The following is a 21,839-nucleotide window of genomic DNA, read 5'->3' as shown; positions in this document are numbered from 1 at the left end:
AAAAAAAAAGGGTTTTGAACCAAGACTAATAAAAGACCATATCTAAAAACAAAGCCAGGAAGTGGCGCTGTGGCTCAAGTGGTAGAGTGCTAGCCTTGAGCTGAAGAGCTGAGGGACAGCGTCCAGGCCGTGGGTACAAGCCCCACGACCCACACATAAAACTGTCAGGGGCTGGAAATGTGGTTTAGTGGTAGCATGCATGAGACTCTGGGTTCAGTTCTTTGATACCACATAAAATTAATTTTAAAAATTGAAGCTAAAGAAAACAAAAACAAACCAGGAGCCCCCGAGCGTTGTTATAACAACGCCTCACTTCGCGCGCCGGGAGGGAACTACACGTCCCATAAGCGCACGCGGCCTCACGGCCCTGGTGTGCAGGCGGGGCTTGGGCGGGCGCGGAGCCAGCTTTTCCTCTTTCCTGCATAGTGATTGGGCCATGGCCCAGAGTGGCGGCCAATGGGTGCTCCCGGAGAGAGCCGTGAGGCCAATATGGCTGCCTGTACCTGGTGACGATTGAAGCTGAATTTGGGTCTCATGGAGAAGCCTCGGAGCCTTGAGGTTAGAGGAAAAGGGTTTACAGCACTGGGAAAGGGAATCGCAAGTCTTACAGGGCGTCCCTCATGTAGGGCTTTGATCGGTGCCATGAGGGGGGCGGCTGGGTGGTTTGGTAAACTGAGGTAGGAAGCTGAGTCAAGGCCAGAGGGGATCGGCCTCTCTTCTTCCTCTCGGTCCCGCGAAGATCCGGGGGAGGAGCGGCCTCCCCGGCCCCAGGAAGGGGAACTGGCTCTCCCATCGAGTCCTCGAGCGCCCTTTGTCTTCCTGTCTGGGGGGTCGCCTTCCTCAAGGATGGGAAGTGAGGGAATGGAAGCTTCTCCACGTGCCCCGACTCCCGCGTCCCCGCCGCGCTCGTGGCCTCCGAGGCCCCAGCAGCGGAGGCTTCGCGCGGTGGTGGACCCCGCCGGAAGTTCCTGAGACCCGGAAGTGAAGGAGGTGTGCGCCCCGCCTGCCTCCAAACACCTTACACCTTTCTCCCCAAGCCTTTTCTAAGCAACAACCTGTGACCCACCCACCGCGAAAGCATTTGGCCCAAGATTCTGTTTTCTTTTTTTAACATGGGTGTAGGTGCGGTTGCAAATATATATTGGAATATAAAGTAAATAGTTCGAAAACTACAAGAGTAATAAAGTGGAAAACAAGATAATAGCTTGCACTTTCAGGCCTGTTATTTGCAGACAACAGAACTAGATATTTTATCTCTGTGTAAAAATTCTTAAGAAGAAACAAAGTAGCAACGCTATCTTGCACCTAAATCATAGAGTTGATAGGCGGTAGAACCCTGGACTCAAACTAGGAAAATTCTATTTTATAAGCCACGTTTTTCAGCCAACATTACCAACGTTTGTTGAGCACTTAACATGTTCAAGTTATTGTCCAAGTACTTGTATCTCTTCTAACTCAAATCCTTGTTTTATGGAGACTGAGGCACTGGTTTACTGCAGGTCACACAAACTAATAAACACTACGGATAGCGTTTGAGCCCAACGCCAAAGTCCCAAACTCTTTGTCGTGCTTCATAACTTTTCACTACAATGTAGCTTTTTTTTTTTTTTTTTTTTTTGTTGTGGGGCTTGAACTCTGCGCCTGGGCCACTGTCCCTCAGCTCTTCAGCTCAAGCAAACACTGTACCACTTGAGCCACAGCGTCACTTCCAGTTTTCTGGTGATTTATTGCAGTCTCTTGGACTTTCCTGCCCCAGCTGGCTTTGAACCTCAATCCTCAGAACCCAGCCTCCTGAATAGCTGGGATTACAGGTGTGAGCCACAGGCACTGGGCACCCAGCTTAGCTGGCTTAGCTTTTTTGTTTTTGTCAGTCGTTTGGCTTGAACTGAGGCTCTGGGTGCTGGTCCTGAACTTTTTCCCCTCAAGGCTCTACCACTGAACCACAGCACCACTTCTGGTTATCTGGTGGCTAATTGGAGTTAAGAGCGACATGGACTTTCCTGCCCAGGCTGGCTTTGACCCACCCACCATCCTCAGATCTCAGCTTCCTAAGTAGCTACTGATTACAGGTATGAGCCACCAGTGCCTGGCTACAATGTAGATTTATTTGCAGTATTACATTTACATCTCACATTATGTGAAGCAAACTTTTATGGATGAGAAAATTGAAGTTAAATGATTTGCCCCAAGAACATGTAGTTAATTAGGATCAGAACTGAATTTAAAGCCTGTGGTACATTCCACTATACCATAATTGTGTGTCATGTGACTCAGTTTCTCATTGGGACAGTTTGGGTCTTTTTTTTTCTTTTTTCTTTTCCATTGGTTGCAGGGCTTGAACTCAGGGCCTGGGCACTGCCCCTGAGCCTCTTTGTGCTCAAGGCTAGCACTCTACCACTTGAACCACAGCGTCATTTCTGGTTTTCTGATGGTTAATTGGAGATACGGGTCTCATGGATATTTCTGCTTAGGCTGGCTTTGAACCCCGATCCTCAGATCTCAGCCTCCTGAGTAGCTAGGATTACAGGTGTAAGCCACCGGCACCTGGCAAGAATGAGGGTTTTTTTTTTTTTTTGTCGGTCGTGGGGCTTGAACTCTGGATACTGTCCCTCAGCTCTTCAGCTAAAGGCTAGCACTCTATCACTTGAGCCACAGTGCCATTTCCGAGAATGAGTTTTTATTTTTTATTATTTTTATTATTTTTTATTGTGAAAATACTGTACAAAGGGGTTACAATTACATGGGCAAAATAATGAGTACATTTCTTATCAAGCATTGTAGCCTCCTCCTTTGTTTCCCCTTCCCATCCCTTCCCATCCTCCTCCTCCCCCACGCCCCCATCCAGAAAACTATCCAGAAAGTCTTTGTGATGCATTTTACTTAGGATCATTTTCACATTGTTATATAGACTTTTGGTCCTTGACTTTCAGGTTTTTTTGTTTTGTTTTTGATTTTTACTTTACAATTGTGTGACAGCAATATACATTTAGTAGAAACTAATTTGTGTTTGGAATTTTGGATTGTTTCAAATCTACCAATATTTCACCGCTTTTGTAGTGCTGTTCAGTGACAGCGAGCAGTGTTTTCCAGTCAAGCTAGACTCTACTATGTACAATGATGCTAAGCTAAAATGTTTGATAGATTTAGTGTCTTAAGTACATTTTCAACTTACAATAACTTTAGCCTGGATAGATTTATCAGACATAACTCCATTGAACGTCATGGATTATCTGTATTTTATTTAATTCATATTAAAATGTCACTTCTAATTTTTTTTTTTTTGTCAGTCATGGGCTTGAACTCTGGGCCTGAGCGCTGTCCCTCAGCTCTTCAGCTAAGTGGTAGGCGAGCGCTCTAACACTTGAGCCACAGCACCACTTCCAGTTTTCTGGTGGTTTACTGGAGATAAGAGTCTCACAGCCTTTCCTGCCTGGGCTGGCTTTGAATTGAGATCCTCAAATCTCAGCCTCCTGAGTAGCTAAGATTACAACTGTGAACCACTATCACCTTGGCTCACTTTTAAATTTATTTATTTATTTATTTATATTTTTTATTTATTTATTTATTTTTGGTCCGGTCATGGGGCCTGAACTCTGGGCCTGGATGCTGTCCCTCAGCTCTTCAGCTCAAGGCAAGCGCTCTACCACTGAGCCACCTTCCCAGCCCTCACTTCTAAATTTATAGAGGAGCTTTGCTATGTATTTTCTGTCTGATGCTATTTTAAGTTAAATTGGAGAAATGATTATAATGTTTGCAAAATGGGTTTTGTGGAGCTGAGCACTACGGATTTGCATCTGTAATTCTAGCTACTCAGCAGGCTGAGATCTGAGAATCGAGGTTTGAAGCCAATTGGGAAAGTCTGTGAGAGTTGTTTCTCCAATTAAGCACCAAAAAAGCTGGAAGTAGAGCTGTGTGGTTCAAGTGGTAGAGCACTAGCCTTGACAAAAAAAAAAAAAGCTATCTGGATGCTGGTGGCTCACATCTATATAAGCCTAGCTACCCAGGAGGCTGAGATCTGAGGATCGAGGTTCAAAGCCAACTCTGGGCAGGAAAGTCTGTGAGACTCTTATCTCTAATACACCGCTGGGAAAAACGGAAATAGTGCTGTGGCTCAAGTGGTCGACCCTGGAGCTGAAGAGCTGAGGGTCAATGCCCAGGCCCAGAGTTCAAGCCCCACACTGACAAAAAATAAAAAAAGAAGAAGCTATTGGAATGTGTCCCAAAAGTATTGACATAGCAAAAGAAGCCGGAAGGGAATTGATAATAGATCTGCAACTTCTTTCTTTATACACTAAAGGCAATCCTGATTCCTTGTACGTGGTCTATGTCACCCACTAGGAGACGCCCTCTTTGGAACCAATGGAAGAAGAAGAGGAAGATGATGACTTGGAGCTGTTTGGTGGCTATGATAGTTTCCGGGGTTATAATAGCAGTGTGGGTAGTGAGAGCAGCTCCTATCTGGAGGAGTCAAGTGAAGCAGAAAATGAGGATCGAGAAGCAGGAGAGCTGCCCACCTCCCCACTACATCTGCTCAGCCCGGGGAATACTCGCTCCTTGGATGGCAGTGGTTCTGAGCCAGGTACCTTCACAGTGTCCTTTGAAGATGGAGTTAAGAGATTATGGAGGAAGAGGCGGGGTGAATACAGGCCAGGTAGACAGTCTTCCGGGTGTAAAAGGCTACTCTGATGTCTAAGGACATGGCCAAAGGGCTCATTTCCTCTTTGGCAATTTGGTAACAAATTGTGATTTCATTCGTGCTTTCATAAACATAATGTTTCTCCAGACCATTTTTTTTGGCGGGAGGTCCGGTCGTGGGGCCTGAACTCTGGGCCTGGGCGCTTTCCCTCAGCTCTTCAGCTCAAGGCTAGTGCTCTACCACTTGAGCCACAGCACCACTTCCGGCTTTTTTCTTTTTGCTTATGTGGTGCTGCGGAATCGAACCCAGGGCCTCATGCATGCAAGGCAAGCGCTCTACCACTGAGCCACCTTCCCAGACCATCCAGACCATTTTGGATACATGGTGCTCTGCTTGAGTAAGCTATGGATTTTTAAGTCTAGATGTGAAAAAGATGGGGACTTAGACACTTCCCTAGAAATATCTCGGGGGTTGGAAGTAAGGGAGCCTGTGGGAGGGCATATAGGATACAGTGATCTCTAGGTAAAAGGATAGGGTAAAAGGGCAGATTGGAATCCCCTTCAATCCCCTGGAAACTACTTGACTTCAGACATAGGATGCTTGGATGTTGCAGGATCCGTGTCAGGCCCTATAGTATGTGGGTCCTTGTGAAAAGAGGCAGACTAGACATCTGCAATGATACCCCATTTTTTGTTAGCTAAACTCTTCCAAAAGTTATGTAATATTCACGTGCAGCTAAATTTCTTTCCCACTCATCTGGGCTTCTTTCTTTCTTTTCATCTTCTTCTCCATTCTATCCAATTCTCTTTGGATCTTAGAATTTTAGATCTACAAGAAATCTAAGAAGCCAGCTCATCCAGAGATTCTCTGTCCTGACTAATCAGAATCTTCTGGGAACTTTTAACAATTCACAGATGTCAGTGACTTCCACAGATTAATTTTTTTCTTTTTCTTTCTTTTTTTTTTTTTTGGGGGGGGGCTGGTCATAGGGCCTGAACTCTGGGCCTGGGTGCTGTCCCTCAGCTCTTCAGCTCAAGGCTAGCGCTCTACCACTTGAGCCACAGCGCCACTTACTGTTTTCTGGTGGTTTACTGGAGATGAGTCTCATGGACTTTCCTTCCTGGGCTGGCTTTGAACCGCGATCCTCAGATCTCAGCCTCCTGAGTAGCTAGGATTACAGGTGTGAGCCACCAGCGCCCGGCTTGGGTGCTGACTTTTAACTCTTCAGTTCAAGGCTAGTGCTCTACCACTTGAGCCACAGCGCCACTTGTGGCTTTTTCTGCTTAACTGGTAGTGAGGAATGGAACCCAGGGCTTCATGTATGCAAGGCAAGCACTCTACCACTGAGCCACCTTCCCAACCCCCAAATATATATATTTTTTCTTTCTCTGATGATCCTGTGTTCTTTACCTTATATATGGTGTGTTCATGTGCATATCTGTGGGGGAGAGGAAGGCACAGAACCCAAGTCAAAAGGGTGAAAAACTGCCTCAGTGGAGCACACTGGACATTGATAAAGTCATGGGTGGAAATGGGAGGGAGGGAATGGGAGCGGGTGAAGGAACAGATGACACTATCTGAAAGGAAATGTACTTACTACCTGATACATGTAACTATAACTTCTCTGTATATCACCTCTATAATAACAATAAAGTTAGATTTTAAAAAATAGGGTTGGGCGAGGTGGGGAGGAGATGGGAAGGGATGGGAAGGGGAAACAAAGGAGGAAGCAACAATGCTTGATAAGAAATGTACTCATTATCTTGCTCATGTAATTGTCCCAATTAAAAAAACCCAAAAAACAAAAAACATAGGAAGGGCTGGGAAGGTGGCTCAGTGGTAGAGTGCTTGCCTTGCATGCATAAGGCCCTGGGTTCCATTCCTAAGTACCACATAAGCAGAAAAAAGCCGGAAATGGTGCTGTGGCTCAAGTGGTAGAGTGCTAGCCTTGAGCTGAAGAGCTCAGGGATAGCGCCCAAGCTCAGAGTTCAGGCCCTACACCTGACTAAATAAATAAATAGGAGTTTGTACCAACCTGTACAACATAGACTGTCTTTAAAACAATAAATAGGGGCTGGGAAGGTGGCTCAGTGGTAGAGCACTTGCCTTGCATGTTTGAGGCCCTGGGTTCGATTCCTCAGCAACATATAAGCAAAAAGAGCTGGGCGCTGGTGGCTCACGCCTGTAATCCTAGCTACTCAGGAGGCTGAGATCTGAGGATCTCGGTTTAAAGCCAGCCCGGGCAGGAAAGACCGTGAGACTTCTCTCTCCAATAAACCACCAGAAAACCAGAAGCTCAAGTGGTAGAGCGCTCGTCTTGAGCTGAAGAGCTGAGGGACAGCGCCCAGGCCCAGAGTTCAAGCCCCACGACCGACCAAAAAAATAAAAATAAAAAAACATATGAGCACAAAGGAAAAAGCTGGAAGTGGCGCTGTGGCTCAACTCGTGGATTGCTAGCCTTGAGTTGAAGAGCTGAGGAACAGTGCCCAGGCCCAGAATTCAGACCCCCTGACCAGACCCCCCCCAAAGAAAAAATAAATAAAATAATAAAACAATAAATAAATAAAGGCCAGGCACATGTAATCCTAACTACTCAGGAGGCCAAGCTCTGAGAATTAAGTTTCAAAGCCATCCCAGGCAGGAAAATCCATGAGACTCTTTCTCTAATTAGTTACCAAAAAAGCCAGAAGTGGAGGTCTGCCTCAAGTGATAGCGCACTAGCACACTAACTTTGAGCACAAAAGCTCAGCGATGGGCCCCAGACCCGAGTTCAAACCCCAGAACCAGCACCAAAAAAAATTTTTGGTTTTCCTTTTTTTTTTAAATCAATACCACCACCTCCTTCTATTTCGATTCTGTCAGCTTTAGTGGGGCCCAGGCTTGCCAATGACTATAGTGCCCTGAGATTAGAAGACCCATCATTTTGCTTGATTTGAGGTAACCGAATGGGGAGTCACGTGCTAAGTTCTCTTCCTAGCTGTCTGTGAGATGTGTGGCATCGTGGGCACAAGGGAAGCTTTCTTCTCCAAGACCAAGAGATTCTGCAGCGTTTCCTGCTCCAGGAGCTACTCTTCCAACTCCAAGAAAGCCAGTATCTTGGCTAGATTACAGGTGAGAGGCAGCACTCAACATCCTTCTGGGAGTCTTGGCTGCTTATTTAGGAACTGACCAACTGTGGCCCATTAAGGTAGATTTCTGGTTATTTGGTTGCTCTCAAACTTGTGGGCAGAGAAATCCATTCCTGGAGCTATTCCTCCAAATTGTTTTGTATTCTGTGTGTGTGTGTATGTGTGTATATGTGTATTGTTTTTTTTTGTTTCTTTTTTTCTGCCAGTCCTGGGGATTGAACTCAAGGCCTGGGCTCTGTCCCTGAGTGTTTCTGTGCTAATGCTCTACCATTTGAGCCACACCACCACTTCCAGCCTTTTCTGTGTATGTGGTACTGAGGAATTGAGCCCAGGTCTTCATGCATGCTAGGCAAGGCACTCTACTACTAAGCCACATTCTCAGCCCCTGTTCTCAATAGTTCTTGAGCAAGAGTTCTATGCTCCAGAGTCTGCTGGAAATAATAGAATATGGCTCAGGGTGCAGGTGGCTCATGCCTGTAATCCTACCTACTCAGGAGGGTAAAATCTGAACTTCAGGGTTCAAGGCCAGTCCAGGCAGGAAAGTGTGACTCTTGTCTCTATCTTATTTCCTGTAAATTACCAAAAAACAAACACCAGAAGAGAAGCTGTGGCTCAAGTGGTAGAGCTAAAGAAACTCAGGGATAGCCCCAAACCCTGAGTTCAAGCCCTTGGACCAGGAAAAAAAAAAGTCATTTGCAGGGAAATGGATGGACCTAGAAAAAATAACTTTTTTTTTTTTGGGCGGGGTGGTGGTGTCAGTCATGAGGCTTGAACTTTAGACCTGGGCGCTGTCCCTCAGCTCTTCAGCTGAAGGCTCTCTCTCTACCACTTGAGCAACAATGCCACTTCCGGTTTTCTGGTGGTTTATTGGAGATAAGAGTCTCACAGACTTTCTTGCCTGGGCTGGGTTTGAACTGTGATCCTCAGATCTCAGACTCCTGAGTAGCTAGGATGACAGGCGTGAGCCACAGGTGCCTGGCATATCTTTTCTTCCTTCTAGGGAAAGCCACCCACCAAGAAAGCCAAAGTCCTGCACAAGGCTGCCTGGTCTGCCAAAATTGGAGCCTTCCTTCACTCTCAAGGGACAGGGCAGCTAGCAGATGGGACACCAACAGGACAAGATGGTAAGGATAGCAGAAAGCTGGGTTGAGGTCAGTTAGCATTATCCCCACCTCTAGTCCTCAGCTCCACCCAACCTGAGCTCCTCCCTGCACTAGAGTTCCTCCCATACAGCTGGCCCCTCCCTCTCCCCACCCAGTCCCACCTGCGCATGCGCCTACCTCACTGCCAGCCCTAGAGCTACCTGCCAAATGGATGGGGACATACACCATATGCTCCCCCTCCCCGGAGATAAGATCCCTCTAATAAGCCTTATAATAATATTTCTTCTGTGCCTGCCAGCCTGCCTGCCTCTGTGTGGTCCCCTGGGGTGGTTGTGAAGGATTATAACAGGGTCCAGAGCAAGATGGCTTCCCTAGGTTTGAAGACTGAAAAACATAGTGTGATAGAAAGTGCTGGTGTGGCTGGGTATCGGTAGCTCACGCCTGTAATCCTAGCTACACAAGAGGCAGAGATCTGAGGATGGTGGTTCAAAGCCAGCCTGGGCAGGAAAGTCCGTGAGACTCTCATCTACAATAAACCACCAGAAAACTGGAAGTGGTGCTGTGGCTCCAGTGGCAGAGCGCTCGCCTTGAGCTGAAGACCCACTACTAACAAAATAAAAGAAAGTGCTGGTGTGGCTGCACACCCGTGGCTCACACCTGTAACCCTAGCTTCTCAGGAGGCTGAGTTTTGAGGATCGCAGTTCAAAGCCAGCCCTTACAGAAAAGGCCCCATGAGACTCTTATCTCCAATTAACACTCAAAAACCTGAAGTAGTTGTGCTCGCTTCGGCAGCACATATACTAAAAAACAAAAACAAAAAACAAAACAACAAAAAAAAAACGGAAGTAGCTCTGTGGTTCATGTGGTAGAGCGCTAGCCTTGAGCACAAAGAGGCTCAGGGATGGCGCCCAGGCCCTGAGTTCTAGCCCTGTAAACCCACCCCCCACCCCCCACCCAAAGTGCTGGTGAGTATTTCATTTCACCTCCTGACCTGCTGGGTCTCACAGAAAGAACCTCCGAATCCCATGCCAGGCCCCTACCCTGGATGATTCACAAAGCAGGAATTTCCTGTTTTGTTTCTCTGTTGTTTTTCCTGTGGCTTCTCTGTCCCTGGCCTAGGGGCCCAGGAACTGTGGAGGGATGGCCAGGAGAGGAAACTTCCCTTTTTCTGAGTGTAACAGTCTTCTGAGCAAATTAAGTGTAAGCCCAGAGCAACAACCATTGAGTAGGTGTGAGTTGCAGCTCTGGCTGCTCTTCTGGTCTCAGGAGCAGTGGAGGGCTACCTGGCGCACCTGGGTGTGGCCAATGAGGGGGTGGGGGAGGTCTGAGGAATTTTAAGTCTTGGGTCCGTTGAATTTCCATTTCTTTGGTTGCTGGGAAAGGGAGGAGCAAAGTTGCCTGGGAATGTTTCTCTACTCCTAATGGTGTGGTGGCCTTGCTGCAGCCCTCACTGCTGTAATGGCTGCCGACAAGGCTGGTATGGCGGTGGGCGGTTGGTCAGGCTCGGGAAAGGGAGGTGCCTCCGCCACCCTGACAGGGTCCCGAAGCTTCAACTCTTCCTCTGCTTTGCAGCTCTGGTTTTGGGGTTTGACTGGGGGAAGTTCCTGAAGGATCACAGTTACAAGGCTGCACCTGTCAGCTGCTTTAAACACGTGAGTGGCTCGGCCTGGGGGAGGGGGGCACCACTAGGTATGGTGGGAGTCACTAGGTATGCTTATTTCTGCCCAGGCTGGCTTTGGACTGAGGTCCTCAGCTCTTAACCTTCCATGGAGTTAGGATTACAGGCGTGAGCCACCAGCACCTGGCTTCCTTTTTTTTTTCCTCTCCGGTGCTAGGCATTGAATCTTTGCTTGTGTACTGCCTTGGGCCTCTGCTCCAGGAGCAATCTAGAAAACTTGTAGAACCCAGCAGGGGGTTCTCTGCTAGCTTTCCTAGAGAGGACCCTGCCAGGTCCTGCTGGGATGGGTGGGATGCCTAGAGTCTTGTCTGGTTTTGTCTTTCAATCCGATTTCCTGAAGCCCTGGGAGGGGTGGCCTGCAGGTTGGGGTAGGGGGAGGCATGCATGGGCACATACCAGTGCCTGGACTTGAACTCAGAGCATCAGTGAATTTTCTTATTCTAGTAAGAGTAAGAATTACTAAAGGCATGTTACCTTTGGGAGTAAGAGCCTCTTTTTTTTTTTTTTTGGTTGATTGTGGGGCTTGAACTCTAGGCCTGGGCACTGTCCCTGAGCTCTTCAGCTCAAGGCAAACACTCAAACAATTGAGTCACAGCAGCACAGAGGTTAATTGGAGATAAGAGTCTCAGGCACTTTCTTGCTTGGGCTGGCTTTGAACTGTGATCCTCAGATCTCAGCCTCCATAGCAGCTAGGATTACATGCATGAGCCACTGGCGCCCAGATTTTTTTTTTTTTAATCTTTAAATCAGTGTTAGCATCTTCATTCTGGGGGACTTAGGTTGTATTCACATTAACACAAGTTTCCTGAGCTCTGTCAGGCTGTCTTCGGGCTACCTTAATTAGGCTGGGGCTAAAAATGAAAGCAAGAGCTTTGTGCTGCAGTTGGCTCATGCCTGCAATCCTAGCTACTCAGGTGGCTGAGATCTGAAGATCACGGTTCAAAGGCAGTCCAGGCAGAAAAGTGAGACTATTACCAATAAACTACTCAGAAGACAACAGAAATGGTGCTATGGCTCAAGTGGTAGAGCACTAGCCTTGAGCAAAAGGAGGTCAGGGGCAATATCCAGGCCTAGAGTTCAAGCCTCAGGACTGACACACACGCACACACACAAAAAAAGAATGAAAGTAGGAAAAACTTTTTTTTTTTTAGCAGACATGGGACTTGAACTCTGGGCCTAGACGCTGTCCCTCAGCTCTTCAGCTCAAGGCTAGTGCTCTACCACTTGAGCCACAGAGCCACTTCAGGTTTTCTGGTGGTTTATTGGAGATAGGAGTCTCATGGTCTTTCCTGCCCAGGCTGGCTTTGAACCGCGATCCTCAGATCTCAGCCTCCTGAGTAGCTAGGATGACAGGCGTGAACCACCAGCGCCCGGCAGGAAAAACTTTCCTAAAGGAGGATCAGAGTCCTCTTGACCAAAAAGTGAGGAGAGGGCTCCAAGGAGGTAGCTGGAAGCAGCCGGTGCCACCACAGAGGAGTGGAGAGAGGATGTGCTGGGGTGGCATGTGGTTGGCAGCTTTGTAAATTAAGAGGTCATAATAGCCACGTTGGGTGCTGAGAATGATGTCTAGCACAGAGTGAGCACTAGAAAATGGTACTGTTGCACAAATGAGTACAGCAACAGGGATTAGGGATTTGCCAAATTGTGGTCAAGATGATACAGTTAGAAGTTGACTGAATTTCCACCCATCATCTTTCCTGCTTCCCATCTTCCATTGCAGTTCAGCATTTCAGACAGTGGACACGCCTCCTTCATCTCTAGTCCCCAGTGTGTCTCTGTGAAATGTTGAGGTGAAGGATCTGACATGAAGACTCACTTTGCCTTTGAATGCTCTTGTTGACACACAGGTCCCACTCTACGAGCAGTGGGAGGATGTCATGAAGGGGATGAAGGTGGAAGTGCTCAACAGTGATGCCGTGCTCCCCAGCCGGGTGTACTGGATCGCCTCTGTCATACAGACAGCAGGTGGGTGTCTCTCCGGCCAGGGCAGGGGTCTATACACTGCCATCTCTGGACAGTGGGCAGTGTCAAAGCCGGGCACTGGTGGCTCACGCCTAATCCTAGCTACTTAAGAGTCTTGAGATCTGAGCATCAGAGTTCAAAGCCAGCCCAGGCAGGAAAGTCTTTGAGACTCTTCTCTCCAATTAAACACCAAAAGCTGGAAGTGGAGATGTGGCTCAGGTTGCAGAGGGCTAGCCTTGAGCACAAATGCTCAGGGACAGGGGCTGAGAATGTGGCTTTGTAGTAGAGTGCTTGCCTAGCATGCATGAAGTACATGAAGCACTGGGTTTGATTCCTCAGTACCATATAAACTGAAAAACCTGGAAGTGGCGCTGTGGCTCAAGTGGTAGAACTCTTGCCTTGAGTATAGAGAGGCTCAAGGACAATACCCGGCCCTGAGTTCAAACTCCCAGAACTGGGGGAGGGGGACCCAAAAAACAAAAAACTGAGTTCAAGCCCAGGACAGACACCAAAAAAGTCTTGGATTTGTGTGTCTGGGCTGGCTTCCTGACTTGATCCTCAGATATGTCTTTTTTTTTTTTTGGTCAGTGGTGGGGCTTAAACTCTGGGCCTAGGCACTGTCCCTCAGCTCTTCAGCTTAAGGCTAGCGCTCTACCACTTGAGCTACAGTGCCACTTCCGGTTTTCTGATAGTTAATTGGAGATAAGAGTCTCATGCCTGCCTGGGCTGGCTTTGAACCTCAATTCTAAGATCTCAGCCTCCTGAGTAACTAGGATTACAGGTGTGAGCCACTGGCACCCAGCTCAGATCTGTCTCTTGAGCAGCTAGGATTATAGGCACAAGCTACTGACACCTGGCTGAAAGCTCCAGTTTACTTTTCTTTTTTTTTGGTCCGGTCGTGGGGCCTGAACTCTGGACCTGGGCGCTGTCCCTCAGCTCTTCAGCTCAAGGCTAGTGCGCTACCACTTGAGCCACAGCGCCACTTCCAGCTTTTTTCTTTTTGCTTATGTGGTGCTGAGGATTGAACCCAGGGCTTCATGCATGCAAGGCAAGCGCTTTACCACTGAGCCACCTTCCCAGCCCCCAATTTACTTTTTTTTTAGGATTATTCCTGGGGTGATCAGAGTATAGAAAATACATCTCACCACTATACCATAATAATTTCCAAATAACAGTCTGCATTTGTTTTGTTGAGTGTAAGGGAGATCACACTTGCCTGGCAGGAATTTTCAGAGTAGGAAGTAGGAGGGTGGGCTTAGGCTAGAGAAGAGGGAAGACCTGGGCCCATAACCCTTCCCATCCTCCCTCTCATACACCCTTTTCCTTCCTTTCAGGGTATCGGGTGCTGCTTCGGTATGAAGGCTTTGAAAATGATGCCAGCCATGACTTCTGGTGCAACCTGGGCACAGTGGATGTCCATCCCATTGGCTGGTGCGCCATCAACAGCAAGATCCTGGTGCCTCCACGCAGTGAGTTGGGAACTCTACTTGTCCTGGGTCCTGTAGGTCCCTGGGTAGGGGAGGAGCCCTCTGTCTTGACCCAGACAGAAGAGAACCTGCTTGCCCCCTTCGTCCCCTTCCTTATCTTTGAGGCCTGGGAACATCCAGCCTATGGAGCCTGGTATGATAAGATGAAGCCATTGCTAGCCTAAAATGGCAGAAGTCAGTGGTTCTAGCCCCTCTTTGGATCTCTATGTCAGTCTGTAACCAGGATTCTGCTGGTGTCTCCTCAGCCATTCATGCCAAGTTTACTGATTGGAAGGGTTACCTCATGAAGCGCTTGGTGGGCTCCAGGACACTTCCAGTGGATTTCCATATCAAGGTTTGAAAGGAGCTCTTTGGAGTCCCTACTGATCCTCTCTCCTTCTGTCCTCCTCTCCCTCCCTGCTTTTTTTTTTTTTTTTGTCATTTGTAGGGCTTCAACTCTGGGCCTGGGCGCCGTCCCTCAGCTCTTCAGCTCAAGGTGAGCGCTCTACCACTTGAGCCACAACGCTACTTCCGGTTTTCTGGTGCTTTATTGGAGATAAGAGTCTCATGGACTTTCCTGCCCAGGCTGCCTTTGAACCACAATCTTCAGATCTCAGCCTCTTGAGTAGCTAGGATTACAGGCATGAGCTACCTGCGCCCAGCCTGTAGGCTGTCTTTGAACTGGGATCCTCAAGGCCTAGAACCAGCAAAAGGGTGAAAAAAATGATTGTGATTCAAAGCCAGCTCAGGCAGGAAAGGCTGTGAGATTCTTTTTTTCTTTTGTCCATTGTGGGGCTTGAACTCTGGGCCTGGGCGCTGTCCCTCAGCTCTTCAGCTCAAGGCGAGTGCTCTACCACTTGAACCACAGCGCCACTTACTGTTTTCTGGTGGTTTACTGGAGATGAGTCTCATGGACTTTCCTTCCTGGGCTGGCTTTGAGCTGTGATCCTCAGATCTCAGCCTCTTGAGTAGCTAGGATTCCAGGTATGAGCCACTGGCACACAGCTGCTTCTGTGAGATTCTTTTTTTTTTTTTTTTTTTGTCGGTCATGGGGCTTGAACTCTGGGCTTGGGCGCTGTCCCTGCGCTCTTGAGCTCAAGGCGAGCGCTCTACCCCTTGAGCCACAGCGCCACTTCTGGTTTTCTAGTGGCTTATTAGAGATAAGAGTCTCATGGTGGGGCTGGGAAGGTGGCTCAGTGGGAGAGTGCTTGCCTTGCATGCCTGAGGCCCTGGGTTCGATTCCTCAGCACCACATAAGCAGAAAAAGCTGGAAGTGGTGCTGTGGCTCAAGTGGTAGAGCGCTAGCCTTGAGCTGAAGAGCTGAGGGATAGTGCTCAGGCCCAGAGTTCAGGCCCCACAACCATCAAAAAAAAAAGAGTCTCATGGTCTTTTCTGCCCAGGCTGGCTTTGAACTGTGATCCTCAGATCTCGGCTCCTAAGTAGATAGGATTACAGGCGGAGCCACCACCGCCCGGCTTCTGTGAGATTCTTAACCACCAAAAAGCCAGAAGTAGGGGCTAGGAAGGTGGCTTAGTGGTAGAGTACTTGCTTTGCATCCATGAGGCCCTGGGTTCGATTCCTCAGCACCACATAAGCAGGAAAAAAAAGCCGGAAGTGGCGCTGTGGCTCAAGTGATAGAGTGCTAGCCTTGAGCTGAAGAGCTGAGGGACAGTGCCCAGGCCCAGAGTTTAGGCCCCACGACCGGACCCCCTTCCCCTCCCCCCCAAAAAAAGCCAGAAGTAGAGCTGTGGTTCAAATAGTAGAGCACTAGCCTTGAGTACAAAAGCTCAGGGACAGCACCAAGTTTCTGAGTTCAAGCCCCAGGACCAGCACACACAAAAGAACACAGGAATGCAGTGGGAGGAGTTGCGTCGCAGCGCTGTGATGCTCTTTGCAGCAGGCCTGTGTGCAATATCGTTGCAGATGGTGGAGAGCATGAAGTACCCCTTTCGGCAGGGCATGCGCCTTGAAGTTGTGGACAAGGCCCAGGTGTCCCGGACCCGCATGGCTGTGGTGGACACAGTCATCGGGGGCCGCCTGCGGCTCCTCTACGAGGACGGCGACAGTGACGATGACTTCTGGTGCCACATGTGGAGCCCCTTGATTCACCCTGTGGGCTGGTCACGGCGTGTCGGCCACGGCATCAAGATGTCAGGTTAGCAGAGTCCTGGGCCAGCGTGGCACCCCACGCCATGTTTCCCTAGGGCTTGGCAGGCACACTTGCCCTGTACCCCACAGGAGTAGGAGACTGCCATCTCGGTCCCCTGGGGACAGTCCCTGCCGTCCACACAGGCTGAGTGACTTGACTTCATTCAGCTCTACTTGGAAGTGGTAGAACCCGGATTTGAACCTAGAAGCTAGTATCCTCAATGCCTGAGTCTCACGGGCTCTCCCAGCTCCAATAGTGCGGTGGCTCCCGCCTGTCATCCCAGCTGCCCAGGAGGCTGAGATCTGAAGATCCCAGTTTAAAGCAAGCCCAGTCAGGCAAGTCCGTGAGATTCTAATCTCCAATTAACCAGCAAAAGGCTCCAAAAGAGAAGTAGCTCAAGTGGTAAAGTGCCAGCCTGAAGCAAAAAAGCCAAGGGAGAGCACTCAGGACCTGAGTTTAAGTTCCAGGATTGGCGCCAAAATCCCCTCCCTTCAAACCCAAAAGCTCCTGTGGGGAGTGCTGGGTGTGTTCTGGGCCGCCCAGCACAGGAAGACCCTGCAATGCAGCCCCTAGCTGATGCGGGGCACACCCTCTGTTCTGAGCGCCCCGCCCCTTCACGGCCTTCAGTCCTTTACTCTTTGTCCCTCCCTCTGCTATGTCAAGAGCGGCGAAGCGACATGGCACATCATCCCACCTTCCGGAAAATCTACTGTGATGCTGTTCCTTACCTGTTCAAGAAGGTGAGCTGTAGGCCAGGGTGCTCTTCCCTGCGCCCTCCTTCATTCAGGGCTCAATGCGCCTGGCTTCTCCCCGGGACTGTCCTCTCTCCTTGTTCCTTTCCCGTATCACCCGCTTCCCCCACCTCTCCCTCAGCCTTCCCCAACCTCCCTCTTCCTTTAAGGTACGCGCAGTGTACACAGAAGGCGGCTGGTTCAAGGAGGGGATGAAGCTGGAGGCCATTGACCCCCTGAATTTAGGCAACATCTGTGTGGCAACCATCTGCAAGGTGAGCCTGGGCCCCCTGCCCTCTCCACGTGGCTCATGGCACACAGCTCTGCAGTTTACTCTTGGGGTCTGACCCTCTCCTGTGGTACCCAGATTGGCAGGAGGGGAGGGGCCTTACCTGCCCTTTGCTTAGGACGTGCCTTCCTGTCAGGGTCTGAGTCACCATTGACACACACACACACTGCTCGCCCGAGCCTGGTCCTGCCCTGGTGACGGGCAGAGCCTGCCATGCCAGGCTTACCATGGGCTTCCCGCCACTTGCTTCTCCTTTGCCAGCTGGCCTGTCCCACAGCCCCACCCACTGGTGGCTTAAGAAGCAGCTACTGCCTGGTACTGATGGTTTACGCCTATAATCATGGCTACTCAGGAGGCTGAGATCTGAGGATCATGGTTCAAATCCAGCCCAGGCAGGAAAGACTGTGAGACTCTTTTTTTTTTTTTTTGGTCCGGTCGTGGGGCCTGAACTCTGGGCCTGGGCGCTGTCCCTCTGCTCTTCAGCTCAAGGCTAGCGCTCTACCACTTGAGCCACAGCCCCACTTCCGGCTTTTTTCTTTTTGCTTACGTGGTGCTGAGGAATTGAACTCAGGGCCTCAGGCATGCAAGGCAAGCGCTCTACCACTGAGCCACCTTCCCAGCCCCTGTGAGACTCTTATCTCCAATAAACCACGAGAAAACTGGAAGTGGCGCTGTGGCTCAAGTGGTAGAGCGCTCACGTTGAGCTGAAGAGCTGAGGGACAGCGCCCAGGCCCAGAGTTCAAGCCCCACCACTGACAAAAAAAAAACGCAAACACGTGGCTACTTGCCTCAGCCTGCTAGAGGACACCAATGATGGCTGGGAAGTTGGCTCAGTGGTAGAGCGCTTGCCTTGCATGCTTGAGGCCCTGGGTTCGATTCCTCAGCACCACATAAGAAAAAAAAAAAAAAAAAAGGACACGAATGATTGTCCAGCCAGCCTGCCCCAGGCTGCCCCCTGCCCCATGGTCTCCCCACTAAGAACACAGAGGCAGCAGGACACCCAGCCTGCCGTCCAGTGTGCAGGGTGCTGTGCGGCGCGGCAGAGCTCGCTCTCCAGTGACGATCCACCTCCCGTCCCCGCCTGGCTTCCTCGCTGCGGAGGAGCTGAGCTCACGACATGACCCTTCCGCCTCGTGCCTTCCACTAGGTTCTCCTCGACGGCTACCTCATGATCTGCGTGGACGGGGGCCCCTCCACGGATGGCTCCGACTGGTTCTGTTACCACGCCTCCTCCCACGCCATCTTCCCCGCCAACTTCTGTCAAAAGAATGACATTGAGCTCACCACCCCTAAAGGTGAGGCCCGAGGCTGGGGCGCGTGGAGACTGCGTGGGGCAGTGGGGCATGGCCGGAGCTCAGCGCTCGCTCCTCCGCAAGCAGCCTGCGCAGCAGCCCGGTGATCTAGAGCCATCCCAGGCTGGGTCCTGATCAAGCTGCACTGGCTTTTCCAGAACATGCTCCTTTTCCCTGACTCACGTCGTACCCCCACTTCCCTTTCTTTTCTGCTCCTCTAGGCTACGATCCCCAGACTTTCAACTGGGACACGTATTTGGAGAAGACCAAGTCAAAAGCGGCTCCATCGCGACTCTTCAACATGGTGAGGCGGCTCCAGGGAGGCGGCCCCTTGGTACCATCATGGGCATCGCACCCACGATGCTGCTTCCTTCTCCACAGAGGGGCTTGGAAGGGCCTTGGGGGTCACTGTCTGGGGCACTCTTCCCCAACCCTTTTCCAGCAGCCTCCACCCTCCAGGAGAGCCAGATTACAATGGATTACAATGCCAGCTGGCCTGATAGCTGCCTTCTGCCCTCCCCACAGGACTGTCCCAACCATGGCTTCAAGGTGGGCATGAAGCTGGAGGCCGTGGATCTGATGGAGCCTCGGCTTATCTGTGTGGCCACCGTGAAACGAGTTGTGCACCGGCTCCTTAGCATCCACTTTGATGGCTGGGACAGCGAGTATGACCAGTGGGTGGACTGCGAATCCCCGGATATCTACCCTGTTGGTTGGTGTGAGCTCACAGGCTACCAGCTCCAGCCACCCGTGGCCACAGGTCAGGCCCTCCTGTCTCCAAGGGGCTCTTTCTTCCCTTTGCTTCCTACCTTGTTCTTTCCTGCCTACTGCTTCCCCTCCCTGTGCCCAGCCCAGTCATCTGGTATGATTGACAAGTCTCCGGGCCCTTCTAAGCAGAGTGCCACATGCTCCCGACCTCCCTCTCCCTGTGGCCTGCAGAGCACCTTCCTTCATTTTGTCCACACTGTCATATGCCCGAGCCCCTGAGCACCCAGTGAGCCGCCCAGGCCCGCCCTCAGCCCCCCACGTCCCGTGTTCTTGCTTCTCCTGTGTGTGCAGGCAGGGCTCTCGGTGTGTGCCTGTGACCTAGAACTCTCCTTCCTCTTATCCTTGTCTCTCCACTGTAGAACCATCCACCCCTCTGAAAGCCAAAGAGGCTACGAAGAAGAAGAAGAAGCAGCTTGGGAAGAAAAGTAAGTGAGGCCCCAGGAGCCGGGGCGCGGCCCGCAGACGCCTGGCTCTGGGGCCCCTCCCCCTCCCTGTCCTTTGGCCCCTTGCGCCTTTCATCCAATGTCTTTGGGGACCCAGAACGTGTAAATAGGGCATTCAAGCCCTGCCAGTGTTGAGGATGCTGAGGAGAAAGGACCAGAGACTGTTTGAGAGGGAAAGGATGCAGCCACCTCTGGCTAAGGTTACGGCGTAGAGACCTCTTCCTTCCTGTAGGTGGCCACATAGCCAGGTCTCAAGACTCCACCTGGTTTTGGGGTGCAGCCTAAGCAGATAGATCCTGAGGCCAGTGTGGTGCTCTCGGTTGGCAGGATGGAGAGGGACAGGGCAAGGTGCCCAAGCTGCCCAGGTGAAGTCTGTGATGACCAGGCGGCCGCTGTGGCCTGCAGCATGTGGAAAAGAGGACGTCGTGAGATGGGGCGGGGCGGGCGGGGTGGGCAGGGGCGGGGCGGGCAGAGTTAAGATCATGTGAGGGGACAGCGTGGGTTGTGGGAGTCCAGATACCCTTCAGAGTGAGGGAGCCAATCAGAGAGCAGAAGGGAAATCTAACCACAGTGACCCTGATCCTCAGCGTAGGGAAAGGTGGGGTTTTGCGACTTCCTATGGGATTCCTGTCCTGATCTGGGGCCCACTCCCTGGGAGGACCTCCCTGAGCTGGGGCCCTCAGCTGACGCTGAGGTGGGGTGGAGGCTCAGTCCAGACTCCCGCGTCCCCTCTGCTGTGTCCCTGTGGGTGACAGCAGCCCTTGTTGGGTCAGATCCAGCTCTAATGCTGGTTTGAATCCGTTTTTATTCAAAGGGAAAAGAATTCTACAGACCAAACCCCGGCCCCTCAGACAGGGCTCCAAGAAGCCCCTGTTGGATGACGAGCTGCAGGCCGCAGGCGCGATCTCGTCACAGGCCGTTCCTGACGACAGTAAGCGCCGCCATGCTGGGCTGAGACAGGCCCGCTGCTCCACGCTCCGAGGCTGTCTCCTTCCCCTCCTGGGCACAAAAGAGGAGGGTCAAATTGGAAGGGCATTTTCTGGGCGCCAAGCAATCCTTGAACCCATGAGCCTGGAGAGTCTCCTAAAACCCTTCCTTGGGGCTGAGAGTATGGCTTAGTGGTAGAGAGCTTGCCTAGCATGATTCCTCAGGACCACATAACCAGAAAAAGCCGGACGTGGTGCTGTGGCTCAAGTGGTAGAGCGCTAGCCTTCAGCAAAAAGCAGCTCAGGGACAGTACCCAGGCCCTGAGTTCAAGCCCCAGGACTGACAAAACAACAACAACCAAAACACTTCCCCTCCAGCTCTGAACAGAGCAGAGTCCTCCAGCCAGTGTCTGCCCAGCCTGGCTGGCTGGGCTACACCGCAGTCCCAATCTTTCTTTGCTACTGCCTGGGAGGGAGGGCGGGCAGAGGTGGTCTCCTAGCTCTGCCGCCTCCTGAGGGTCCCATCGCAGGAATCCAGCACCTTTGCCTCGTTCCTGGACCCCCACCCTGTCCCTGGTCCCCACACTCACTCCCTGCTGTCCTGCCCCTCCCTGCAGTCATCACGGTGTGTGTGAAGGAAGAGCACGTAGACGCAGCCTCGCCCGACAAGGCTTCGGAACCTGAGCTTCCTGTCCCCGTCAAGAGCATCAAGCAGGAGACCGACAGCTGAGCTCCACCGCCAGCCTGGCCCCTTGCTGGAAGCGGACGGGGCCTGGCTCCCTGCTGCCACCCACACACACACTCGAGTCTGCTCCCAGAGCCTGTGTGGTGTGTGGAGGCCACATGTGGTAAAGGACCTGCCTCTGCCAGCTCATGACCGCGCGGCCCGGGGCCCCACCCGTCCAAGCGATCCTCCTGCAGCCTGAGCCCCCCAAAGCGGTCACACTGGCCGCACCCTCTCTGCTGCACCCTCTACACAGGGCTGAGACAAGATGGTATGGGATTTGCTTGTGTACGTGTCCAAGCAGATGCCCAGCGTGGAGGCCCGTGCCCGGCTCTGTCAGGACGCAGGCGTCCGGGCGTCCAGTCACTGCAGCCTGAGCATTCTGGGGGCAGGAGCAGGTTCTTGGGGACGGAGTTGCTCTGAGCAAGGTCCCTTGGCCAACCCCAGGGAAGCCTGGGAGCAGCCTCTGCCTGCCCCGCTCTCCTCAGGGCCTGGTCCCCCGCGGCGGTGGGGAATGAGGCAGCGGTTGGATGACCGGGCAGTG

General features: G+C 51.3%; 1 protein-coding gene across 1 annotated transcript; it reads left to right on the top strand.

The window, feature by feature from the left end:
- Positions 1-469: 469 nt before the first annotated feature.
- L3mbtl2 (l(3)mbt-like 2 (Drosophila)) lies at positions 470-21,618 on the top strand. Its single transcript, XM_013024915.1, has 17 exons — positions 470-558; positions 4,339-4,579; positions 7,614-7,747; positions 8,765-8,888; positions 10,440-10,519; positions 12,393-12,510; positions 13,842-13,976; positions 14,240-14,328; positions 15,897-16,128; positions 16,786-16,862; positions 17,024-17,128; positions 18,290-18,437; positions 18,656-18,738; positions 18,960-19,194; positions 19,562-19,627; positions 20,460-20,576; positions 21,189-21,618. Exons 1-17 carry the CDS (start codon positions 535-537, stop codon positions 21,299-21,301), a joined length of 2,121 nt encoding a protein of 706 aa, XP_012880369.1. The 5' UTR covers positions 470-534; the 3' UTR covers positions 21,302-21,618.
- Positions 21,619-21,839: the final 221 nt, after the last annotated feature.

Source organism: Dipodomys ordii, unplaced genomic scaffold, assembly GCF_000151885.1.
Source record: "Dipodomys ordii isolate 6190 unplaced genomic scaffold, Dord_2.0 Scaffold79, whole genome shotgun sequence".
In the NCBI taxonomy this organism is placed as follows: domain Eukaryota; kingdom Metazoa; phylum Chordata; class Mammalia; order Rodentia; family Heteromyidae; genus Dipodomys; species Dipodomys ordii.
The sequence above is the reverse complement of the archived record's forward strand: the minus strand, read 5'-3'. Positions and strand labels throughout refer to the sequence as shown.